The sequence below is a fragment of the Talpa occidentalis genome, unplaced genomic scaffold (assembly GCF_014898055.3).
Source record: "Talpa occidentalis isolate TD23 unplaced genomic scaffold, MPIMG_talOcc4v2.1 talOcc4.12, whole genome shotgun sequence".
Lineage (NCBI taxonomy): Eukaryota > Metazoa > Chordata > Mammalia > Eulipotyphla > Talpidae > Talpa > Talpa occidentalis.
In genome coordinates, this window is record NW_023601212.1 from 32,013,568 (window position 1) to 32,026,240 (window position 12,673).

General features: G+C 35.4%; 1 protein-coding gene across 1 annotated transcript in view; it reads right to left on the reverse strand.

Annotated features, from left to right (window-relative positions):
• Positions 1-12,673, reverse strand: part of NCAPD3 (non-SMC condensin II complex subunit D3) — a 61,880-nt gene that overhangs the window by 32,844 nt on the left and 16,363 nt on the right. The window contains exons 9-16 of the mRNA XM_037505652.2: positions 11,295-11,367; positions 10,421-10,546; positions 10,032-10,284; positions 9,607-9,663; positions 8,990-9,079; positions 3,347-3,420; positions 2,664-2,798; positions 1,100-1,320 (exon numbers count right to left, since the gene is read on the reverse strand). Coding sequence (XP_037361549.1) covers positions 1,100-1,320; positions 2,664-2,798; positions 3,347-3,420; positions 8,990-9,079; positions 9,607-9,663; positions 10,032-10,284; positions 10,421-10,546; positions 11,295-11,367 — 1,029 coding nt within the window. The remainder of the gene's footprint in view (positions 1-1,099; positions 1,321-2,663; positions 2,799-3,346; positions 3,421-8,989; positions 9,080-9,606; positions 9,664-10,031; positions 10,285-10,420; positions 10,547-11,294; positions 11,368-12,673) is intronic.

The window sequence follows — 12,673 nt, forward strand, 5'->3', positions numbered from 1 at the left end:
GGTTTATTTTATTTGTAATATTTATTAATAAGGTTTGTATACTTTTCGACACATCGTTGTACTTCAATAAAAAAGCTGTTTGGAAAGAAAAGTTAATGAAATGTATCCCCCCACAGCTACTGATATGCTACCGTAGGCCTCTCCTGCTACTGTGTGAAGAAAAATTACCTTTCACTACCTTGAAGCTTTTGACATGTTGGGTGTGCACAGTGAGATATCCCCAGGAAAAGTGAAAACATAGTTGATTCTATTGCTGGCTAAATTCCCCTTCCTTTTAGGATTTACAGCAAGGCATATAATTGGTACTAAGAAAATATTTAACAAGTGAGAAAATATTTAAGGCATTTTCAGTCATGGAATTTTAATACCAAAAGGGACTTTAAGAGTTCACTCAACTGTAAGATCATACTTATAAATGTGTAAATAGGACCCAGAGAGATGAGGTGATTGCCAGAGTCACAAAATGGTACCTTATGATACCAAATCTATTTTTTCCTATTGCATGATCAATTTCTCCATGACTACATGTAAACAAGCAGGGTGTTTCTTGTAAAATAAAGCAAAAACAGGCAGTTAACACAAATATAAACTAAACTTATACTTGTAATATTACTGCAGTATATATTAAAATTTATCATTACAGGAGCTAACATCTCTCTACCATGTCTACAGTACACTGTATCCTCAATAAATGTTATCAAATGGGAAAAAAAGCACTGCTGTGTTAAGTCAACCAATCCAATGAAGCGTGAGAAAACGTTTACCTGAGAAATGATCTGTCATAATAGCTGGTATTGAGAAAAGTGAGAATTAATAAACTATATCCATCAGTGTTTTCTACTACATATATTAAAATATCAGTTTGGAACTGAAGGACACTCAGAGGAAAGCAAAGAAAGTAATCAAAGCCTTCACAAAATACTTCTCCACAAAAATGCTTAAAAATTTGAATTAGATTCAGAAAAGATCAAACTTAAGTCTTCATATATACTACTTACTTGTAATCTAGAAAGTTGATTTTCCACAATCAATATCACAGTTTACTACTAAACACCATTATGATCTTCTGTAAGGAAAACAAGTCAGATAAATAACATACCTCAGTTCCTGGCTTTCTGTACTGAGGAGAGCAAGAAGTGCCCAAGCTAGTACCTGGCTGTCATCTCCTCTATGGAATTTACTGTAATGTTTAATGTTCTGCAACAGGAGCTGGTCAAGACACTCCAGAGACTTTTCCTGCACAGTGCTCTCACTGTCCATCACAACCGGGACGATTCCCATCAACCAGGCTTTCTGAATCTGGACACATCTAGGTTGGGCCTTAGGAATTAAAAATCACAAAATCACACAGAAGTCTCAACACTATTAAAAATCTAAATATAAATCAGTGGCGTTATGATCATTGTTTGAGACATGGTAAAAAGATATACAATTAAAAATAAATCATAAAAATGAAAATTTACATTTGAAGTATCTGTTAAGAATTAAGCTCCAATTATGATAAATTAATACATACAAAATATTTGGGCCTCTCTGGTGGTGCAAGGGGTTAGGACACAACCTATGAAGTTATCCCGCAGCTACTGCAGCATGAGTTCGATCCCCAGCCAGGAAGCTACCCATATGGAGCAGCAGACCTCTCCTGCCTTGCCCGCTGCTCCCTTCAGCAGTGTATTTCAGTCAATCCTCCTGTTCTGTTCCCCACTCTGTCTCTGGTGAATCCTCTTACCCCCCACACCTCTGGTCTGTACCCCAGTTCTTATATGCATAAATCTTTAAAAAAAAAAATGTCATGCACTGGGCCTCCCTAATGGCGCAAGGGGTTAAATCTCAGCACCATGAAGCTATCCACAGCCACTGCAGCATGAGTTCGATCCCAGGCCAGGGAGGTGACCCACATGGTGCAGCAGACCTCTCCTGTCTCGCCTGCTTCTCCCCTCAGGAGTGTATTTCAGTTGATCCCTACTCTGTCTCTGGTGAATCCTCTCACTCCCCACACCACTGGCCTGTACCCCAGTTCTTGTATGCATAAATAAATCTTTAAAAAAAAATACAAAAAATTTAAACTTATAAAGTCATTATTTTACTATTAGTAGTAAATTGCACTTTTTAGCAATTTAAGATCAAAAACAAATATTTTTGTCAAGGAGCAGTAAGAATACATGCTGACAGAAAAAGTCAAAATACACATTGCCTAATGTCTTCTATCATTAAATAAAGACACTTCTAAAACCCTTCAAGTTAATTATTTGACAGAAGTAAATTATATAGACATTACATAAGTATTAAATATATGAAATTAGATATGGATCTGTTCTCTTGGCAATATCATCTATATAGGTTTTAATGTACAGAACCTGATGTAGGTCTGACTTAACCAAATTATTTTTAAAGTTCACATTATTATGCGATATTTACACTGAAGTCAAGAAAAGGCTAACCATTAGCATCCCCTAGCATTAATTCACAAATATATTTAACACAAAACATAGATCATTGCATGTAATTAGAAGATAGCTTTTTCTCTCTCTTACACTGGATAGTTCTACAGTGGACTTAGTAAAGTTCCTCATAATTAACTTATTATTTAGGAACAATTACTACACTGAATTATTTTTAGTGCAAAATATCATACTTTAGATACATAATGCTTTGCTTCTCACCATAAGAAGTTCAGTAAGAGATTGTAAGGCCTGCTTCCGGACAGATACTGCAGGGTCCCGACACTGGTCTTGCAGAATTAACAGGTATTCTTTCATACCCGAAATGTCACAGTGTTTCAAAATACTCACTAATACCTAGAGGGGGCAGAAACAGCATGAAGTGATAACATATATGGTATAAATGCAAAAAGACAGGCTGTAGAGAAAAGAAGACGTCCTTAAAGCTTGTGTTCTTAACATTTTTGACATCATGGATCCATCTCTCCTCTAGAAAAATCCCACCTTTTAGAATTTGATGAAAATCATGGTCTCCCTCCAGAGAAAATCTGACACACATTTTTATATAAACAAGTGTTTATAAACAATTTCAGCAGTTTCATGAGCCTTGTCAAAATTCACCCATGGTTCCCCAAATAAGAATTACTATTCTAAACAAAGAAATTAAGGATATAAATTTGTGGTTCTTAAAAAAATCAACAATCCAACAGGAAAGCTTAAAAACAGAAAATTCTTCCATTCATTTATGTAATTTATATACACCAGGACCAAGGTCAATTAATGTTAAGTGAACTCCAAGTTAAGCAATGAATACAGCTAGAGTGTTTTAAAAATATTCCCTTGCATTGCTAAATTTTTAATGCTTAACAGGGAGTATAAAAGGATGTTCAGAAAAAAACTCAGACCTGGAGTGCAGACTTCCTGACATTGGTCTTCTCATCCCTGATTCTCTTTCTCAGCATTGCCATCACACATCTTTCTGTTGAGAAAAAGCCAAAGAATTGTTCTAGTCTGAGAAAGACTATACAGTATCTAACATTGCACCATGCACGAAAATAGTCTTAAAGCTCACTTCATTTAAATCTTAAGAAATCAAAGTGTGAAAAAGAAAAAAGTTAAAAAAAAATAAACTTCTTACAATAATGCAAAAGGCAGAGTAATATGATTTAAAAGGGCATAAATTTTGAAATATTGAAAATTCAGTTTTAAATCCTGGCTCCTCTCCTATGTCTACAATTTTCAATGAATTATTTAGTGCTTTGAGTTTGTTTAGCTACACATAGAAATGTCTAACACATACTTAAAAAAAAAGAGACTAAATAAGATAATATATGACAGCAGCTTTAAACCTTGATCATGTGCCCTTTTACACTATAAAAAATTACTGAAGACTTCTAAAAACTTTATGATGTAGATTTTATCTTTTAATGTGAATTAAAAATTGAAATGGAGAATTATAAAAAAATTCATTTTAAAGTAGAAACATATATCACTATAAACAGCATATATTTTAAATGAAAAGTATATTTTACAAAACCAAAAACATTTAGTGAAAAGAATGGTACTGTTTTACATTTCACAAACTCTTCAATGTCTGGCTAATAAAAGACAGCTAGATTCTCATCTTGGTTTCTGGCTGTAATCTGTTGTGATTTTATTTTCTATGGGAGTTCTGTAAAACTTCAATTTACACTTGTGAGAAAATTAGAGTGCATAAGGTGAATGTCTTGCTATTATGATGAAAGCAGTATTAACTTCAAGGACCTTTTGAAGGAGGTTTAAGGACCTGAAGTAGCACATTGATAACTGTATTCAAAAATGAAATATAGAATAGAAAAGAAGGCCAATGAAATAAAAATTAGGTATCTTGAAAAGATTAACTAAGTTAACAAACTTTCAGCTAGGCTAGGGTTATAAGAGAAGATTCAAATTGCTAAAACTGAATGAATGAGGTACTATATTACTACTGACCTTACAGAAATGAAAAAAAGTTAACAAAAGACAAATACCAGATATGGATATAAAGAAATGAAACAAAAGAACAGACAAAACTAAACCAAAATAAACCCTAGCAATCTAACTAGAATTGAGGATATTATAGGGGAAGGAGGTAAGGAGCAAACTGGGGAAGGGGTGTAGTATGGTGATATATAGCTGAAAGGGTGTGAACTTATTATTTCTGAACCATGTATAGTGTTGTAACTCCACTGTTTTTACCTCAATGAAAACAATACAATTAAAAAAAAAATCAAAAGATCATAATCAAATACTACAAACAACTTATGTCAACAAATTAAATAATCTAGATGAAATGGACTTCTACAAAGATATAAAACCATAGAATTTAATTCAGAAAATTTAAAAAGTCTGAATACACCTAGAACAAGAGATTGAATTAGTTATCAAAACACTTCTGATACATGCACAGAAGTCCAAGACTAGAGAATTTTAGTGGATGTTAAGAGGATAAATTAATACCAATTCTTCATAAACTCTCAAAAAATAGAACACTTTATCCCATTAAGTTAAAGTTACACTGAAAGCAAAGCCAGACAAAAACATCTGAAGAAAACAACAGTAAAATCCATTATAATACAGATGTAGAATCCTCAAAATATTAGAACATCTAATCTAGGAAGAATAAGGATTATATACCATGCTTGGGATTTATCACAGGAATGACAAGCTGACTCAACACATGAAATCTACCACAGTGAAAGAATAAAGGACAAAATCAAATGCCTATCTCCATAGGTGCAGAAAATGCACGTATAAAAAACTAACACCTTTCATGATAGAAACACACAACAAACTCAGAACAGAAGGAAATTGTTTCACACTAATAGGCAACCCTGAAAACTCCCACAATTAACAGAAGACAGACAAGGAGTTCTACCCTCCCTCACTTCTTTTCAACATGGAACTAGAGATCCTAGTAAGAGAAAACAGAAAACAGATAAGAAGTAAAAGGCATCCAGAATGGAAGGGAAGAAATAAAATGTTCTTTATGAAAAGATGGCAGGCTTGATGTTATATATAAAAATCCTACAGAAGCCACAAAAATCTACTTGCCCTGGTAATGAAGTTTAGAACATAGGATCAATCATCAAGTCAGTTGTAAAAAGCAGTTATGAGGGGCCTCCCCAGTGGCGCAGCAGTTGAGCGCTGGGTTGCGAAGCTGCCCGCAGCCTCTGCAGCACCGGTTTGATCCCCGGCTGCTCCCCAGCCACCGGAGGTGGGTCCCACATGGCAGCAGGAGGGTCCTGCTGCCCGCTGCTCCCCTTAGCAGTGTACTTCGGTCCTTCTGCCTGCTCTGCTCCCCACTCTGGCTCTGGTGAATTCTCTCACCCTCCCGTGCTTCTGACTGTACCCAGTGCTTGTATAAATAAATAATAAATAAATTTTAAAATTTAAAAAAAAACCAAAAAACAAAAACCAGTAATGAATAATTAAAAAATGAATTAAGAAAGCAAGTTCACTTATAATAGCATGAAAAGAAAAAAAAAACAGGAATAAATTTAAAGAACATGAGTTGTACACTGTAAACTATCAAACATCATTGAAACAAACCAGACCCAAATGGAAAGAGAGGCATCTGGTAGTAATATTAGAGGGCTTAATAGTATTTTACAAATTGAGGTGATACTGGAATACAACTCTGTATAGGTTTCAGGTGTAGTTTCTCCCCTTAGCAAGCAGACTTATCATCAAATGCCCAGTTAGCATCCATCATGAACCAATCAACCAATTAACCCCCTCTACCTATCTCTCTCTCCTCCTGCCCCCCGCCCCCAGTAACTACAATTCTGTTGTCAAAGTCTAAGGGTTATCTTTGTTCATTTACTGAGTATTGGTGTATTATGGTATACCATACTATCATATGGTATTTGGCTTTCTCTTTCTCCTTCTGGCTTATTTATCTTAGTATAATCCCTTAAAAGTTAATCCACATTGTCACAAAATAAAAGATTTCACCTTTTTGTTTAAATGGCTGAGGAATAGTCCAGTTTGTGTGTGTGTGTATATACACCATAGCTTCTTTATCCAACCATCCATCATTGGGCACTTATTTCCATATTTTGGCTATTGTGAATAGCTGTACAATTAACATAGGGATATATATACCTTTTTGAATGTTTTCATATTATTTGGATTAATACCGAGAAATGGAATTAATGGATCACATGGCAGTTCTAGTTTTAATTTTTTGAACTGTTTTCTATGTACATTCCCACCAACAGTATATAAAAAACTTTGTCTCAAGATCCCTGCCAACATTTCTTGTTTCTTGATTTTTTGATACTAGCCAGTGTGAGATGAAAACTGCAGCTAGTGCAGCACGAGTTTGATCCCGCCCAGGGAGATGACCCACATGGCGCAGCAGACCTTTCCTGACTCACATGCTGCTCCCCTCAGCAGTGTCTTTCAGTCAATCTACCTGTTCTGCTCTTCACTCTGTCTCTGGTGAATCCTCTCACCCCCCACACCTCTGGCTGTACTCCAGCCCTTAATTGCATAAATAAATCTTTAAAAAACAAAAACAAAATTGATCAAAGACCAAAATATAAGATCTAAAAGTATAAAAATTCTTAGAAGGAGAAAATACACATGAAAAATTGTCCACTGAGGAAATGTAAATCAAAACCATATTGATAACCCACTTCACATCCACTAGAGTGGCTAAAATAAAAAATAAAGACATAACAAGTGTTGGTAAGAGTGTGAAGAAACAAGTTGTCATACATGCCAATGTGACTGAATAACTGTGCTGGTACGCTGAAAAAACAGTCTGTCAGTTCTGCAAAATGTTAAACATAGAATTACCACATGAGCCAGTAGTTCCACCACTAGGTATAAAACCAAAAGGAATGAAAACATATTTGCATGGAAAATTTGTATAAGAATGTTCATAGCAGCATCATTTATAATAGCCAAAAGATCTTTTTTTAATTAATTTTTTACATCATTGTTCATTTTTTTTTTTCTTTTTTAAAGGTTAACAAAAGGTTTACTTACAAGGGAAGGGGAATGAGGAAATGTGCAACTCAGGGAGAAAAGAGGGAGATAAATTCTTAAATGTGTCCTATCTGTTCTGCCAACCCGGAATCCCAAATGACCTGCCTAGACCAAACCTGCCTGGCCAAGAGCACGAGCCAAGTATGCCGACCCCACCAACATGGCTAGTTTTATTTACAAACAGAGAAAATGGCTGCATAATTCCACCCTTAGGTCCTCGCAACTTCGGACAACAACTCAATGAATGAATGAATACACAAAATGTGGTATTGTGGTATATCCATATAATGGACTACTATTTATCCATTAGCTGCAATGAAGTACAGTCATCTGTGCAGTGTAACATGAATGAACCTTGCAAACGCTGTTAGGTGAAGGAAGCCATTCACAAAAGGCCAGAGATTGTGTGCTTTCATATTGTGGTATGTCTAGACAAGGCAAATCTATAGATAGAAAGCAAATAAGTGCTTGACAGGTTAGGAAAAGGGAAAAATGGGGAGTGACTATTAATGTCACTGATGAAAATGTTCTGGAATTATACAGTTTTGTGGGTATACCAAAATGACTGAATTATAAAGTTTTAAATACTGACTTCTTGGTATACATGTTAAAAATAATTAAATGATTAACATAGTGTCTGGCATATAGTAACTACAAATTTTATGTAAAATTGATAGCAATAAGTCAGTTTAGTTTTCAAAAAATAAAGATGGGATACAGGCTTTTTACATTTGGGAAACTTATACTTTGAAGCATCACTAAATCAATACAACTTGCTGTTGTTTGGAAGTCTGTGCAACAGTAAATATGTAATTTGCTAAGAAGCTTAGAGTCAACACAAATAAAGGTATATATACATACATACACATGCATATACAATACTACATATATATATAGTTATTGCTCTGATTTTAACTTAAATAACACATATTAATACCCTGCCAAATAAACCCAATTCTATGCTGCTCTTTTAGGTTGAAATACTAGAAAGCTTCCTCATTGCACTTTACATATACCTCAGCACTTGTCACAATAGCACAATTTTACCTATATAAAGCACAGCTATTAAACACACACACATACACACACATTTTCTCACTGATCCTTAAGAACTGGAACTATGTTTTATTAAAATCTGTATATACAATGCCTAACACAAATTAGAAGGGCTCACATAAATATTTACAGAATTAATCAATCACATAATACTCTGTCATATTCTCTTTCTTTTTAGCCATCATCCATCCATTCATCTCCATCTGTCTGTCTTTTAAAATCACTTCTCTAAACATCATTTTCATAGACTTTGGCAATAGTCCTCTGTGAAAGAGAAGGTGTAAGGATCAGAAAATGACAATTAGGAAGTTTTACTGACTTTTATGTTTTAAAAGATCACGCAGCTATTTAGTAAAAGAGTTGGCATGAGGAAGTGACTTTCTCACGATCATACAGCTAGATAGAAACAGAATCTGAGAGTAGTTTCCAGTACTATATATTACTCATCTGATAGTGATAAAATCCAACATACATACCCGTAGATCCAGCTGCTTCACTACTGCTGTCTATATTGATCATCCCTGAGCCTCCAGAAGGATTAGGTGTCTGTCTCTGACAGGAAAAAGCTTAAAATAACATTAAAAAAAAAGTTCAGTTTTTAAGGTACAATTTGCCATACCTTTTAATAATAAAAGCATGGCATATTACTCTTTAAAGCTATTACATTATTACTGAATATAATAGCTTAAAATGAATTTAAACTTATTTGATGAAGGAAAAAAGTACTCAGGCCTCCTTGGTGGCACAAGGGTTAGTCTCAGTGCTATCAAGCTATTACCAACCACTGAAGCAAGAGTTTAATCCCCAGCCAGGGAGCTAACCCACATATGGCGCAGCAGACATATCCTGTATCGCCTCAGCATTGCATTCAGTAGATCTGACTGTTCTGCTCCCCACTCTATCTCTGGTGAATCCTCTAACCCTCCCTACCCTTTGGCCTACACCCCAGTTCTTATATGCATAAATAAAATAAATCGTGAAAAAAAGTACCATATTAAAATAGGCAAATGTAAAGAAAAAAGTTTCAAACATCCAGCAAGTCTTCCAATGAAAAGGCAATCATTCAATAATTGAAAATACATTGACCTATTACCTGATGAATTTCTCAGCAATGTTCCAGGATGGCTCTCCATTTCTGAATCTGCAGGACCTGAAAATAAGCAGACAGATAAAAAGGATTTGAAAATGTATACTATCTTAACTCCTAACTAAATATTCACAGATGATTCAAAATCAATATAATCAGACAAGACAGATCTAAATTGCTGACAATAATGTTCTCCCTGGGCATGTGTTTGAAATAGATATTCAGCCCAATCTAAGTCAATAGCCCACAACCCTAAGTGCTATTTAAGGCAGCCAATAATCCCAATTCTAAAATGTGAACATGTGAAATACTGTATTCAAATGCTCAGATTTGTTTATTTAAAAGGTATTCAACAATAAAATACACTGAAACATACAGTCCAATTTTTCAAGTACATACAAGTTTCATTTCACAACGGTCAACACACTCACTGTTTATCAGAAGTTCTAGAATGCTCTCTGATGCGTTGGTCACAGACAGTTCCAGGCAATGTGCAAAACTGGACAGTGCTTTGCTGCGGACAGTTGGTGCCTTGTCTAAACAACGGTCAAACATGATTTCCTGCACCAAGAACTTATGCTTTAAGAACTTCTGATGCTCTAAGGAGACAGTGTTATCTACCTCCCTTTCAGGCATTTCCAACAAAGCTAAGGCAACATCCAGAGTAAAAACCCTGTGTGGGATCTGGTAAAACAAAATGATTAAGAATTGACATCAGGTGGGAAGTAAAAAAGGATCTCTTTTTACAGATGCAGATTTGGCCATTCGTAGAGAGTTGCAGAGCCAGGAACCAACATTTTATGCAGACATGCTCTCCTACCTTGGAACTGCGGGAATACTTGTAAAGCCAGGCAATGAATGTCGCATATTCCCCAGAAGGAAGTTTGTTGAGTAGCCGGACCAGGGACTGAGCTGCACAGGTTCGATACTCTGACTTATCTATCACCTGAAACACAAATATTGACAAGTCTTGCAGTCAATATCCACTTGCAGGGCAACTGAAATGCATTTGGTAATAGAAGTAAAGAGCTAGTAAATGAACTAGTTCAGTAATCTTTAAGTGTTTTAGAAACGACTGACAAGCTTAGGACTCAGAACCCCCTGAAAACTAACCTGTAAGAAACCTGCAAGTCCCCTCCTCAGAAACAGAAATTAAGCTGATAGTTTCAAAGAGAGTACAGATCCTAGGTTTCTAGTTAAGAATCAACTGTTTACATTGTTAGAAAAATTTAAGAACTAATCATGAAAATCTGAACACGATTGGACATTTGATGATAGTAAAGAATCTGTGTAATTTTTTTTAGGTATGCTAATTATCTTGTGCTTGGGTTTTTAAATAGCTATTCCTTCAGAGATACATGTAAGATATTTATATGTGAAAGCACATGATGGGATCTGCTCTAAAAAAAAATTCAGTGTTCATGCGTTGGGGGAGTTTTACCTCACTGGGATAGAAATGACACAAAACTGTTGATGATAGGTGGCTCATTCACCCTGATGTATTTTCTTTATATTTGAAATTTTCCAAAATGGATTTTTTCCCCCAAAAGAACACTCTGGCTAAGGGAATACAAAGTGAATATATTATATAAAATATTTAATAATGACAGACTCATTCCCATGAGTACCAATACAAACACATATTTACCTTCACACATTATATACTTATTATTGTTAAGCAAGTAGTACTGTACCTTGGCACAGATGTGCTGTAGTAAGATACGGAGTACTGGAAATACACTTTCCTTTAGTTCATCAACAAGTGAGCTATTAAAAAAAAAAATGTTCACTGTTGTTTATGATAACCAGAAATTATAATAAAATACCAACAATCCTTGATTCTGTCCTCATAAGCTTACGATTTAGAAATCCTATATAGTGAAAACAATCTACCTCCAAATTGCAAATGTTTCAGTGAATTAAGTGTAAAGACAAAGTGTCATAGCAGAAAAGTATTCACTCCTTCTCATGCATGGATTTAGGGAGTTGTTTTTGAGTTGACAGTTACAGTCAGGGAAGAGCAAATGTGCAATCTTCATATGACTCTTTGACAGCTTAGTAAATTTCATATGAAGACTGTAAAACATATCCATCCTTCCAGGGTAAATAATAAACTAAGACATAGTACCACCTCGTGGTAACTCAGTGAAATGCTACTACCTCAATGCACTTGTAATACTATCTCTCCAAACTTTTACCCAAGAAATAATTACAATACTTAGATCTGACACATATTTAGTGTTAAGCTTATTTGTACCATTACATGAACACTACTTGTAATTGGCAACATCATGGATTCTCACAGAAGAACCACCAAAGCATCTCCGTTTTTTAAAGTTTAAAAAACATTGTGTTAGCAAAAGACATTTGCCCACTTATCAAATGACAGCTTATACCTGAGTTCCACTATTCACAGCCCACGTCTCCAATGACACCGTACTCTGTCTATATCTGCAGGTGTACACACTCATATACACACCCTCTTGTACTACATCCAGTGTTCCAAATAGTCAATAAAGAAGGCAAGGAAAAGTCCATGACATAGCAAATATGTCTTTCCCAATTAAACTGAGACGTGAAATTTTTGAGAAGTGACTCATGAGGGAAAAATCAATCTATTAATTATTGCTAAATAAGTAAAACTCAACTTAATTCCTTCCTTTGGGAAGTATCTGTAGAGGGGAGGTGATAGAGAAATGAGAACATGGAAAAAAGTGGCAGAGGACAAAGGAAAGAAACTTGGAAATGAGAAAAATAGAAAAAGAAAAGAGGCAGATTTGGTGGAGTGATAAACACTGAAGCAGACAATGAGAAAACAGAGGAGAAGCAACTGTCATTGCTCAGAGGCTGACCTTACAGGCTGGCAGAAATTAAGCTGGAGGCTGGTGCTGATACACAGACTGCAGATTCCTTCTCCCTTCAACAATGCCCCAATGCCAAGGACACAATAGTGGTCCCAACCATGAGAGCCAGGTGAGCTACAAAGGGCTTGATTTGACCCCCCTACCCACAAACAGCCAGAAATGTTAGTTTCCAACGTTGTCAGAAATCTTGGTTAATACAGGGCCCAGAA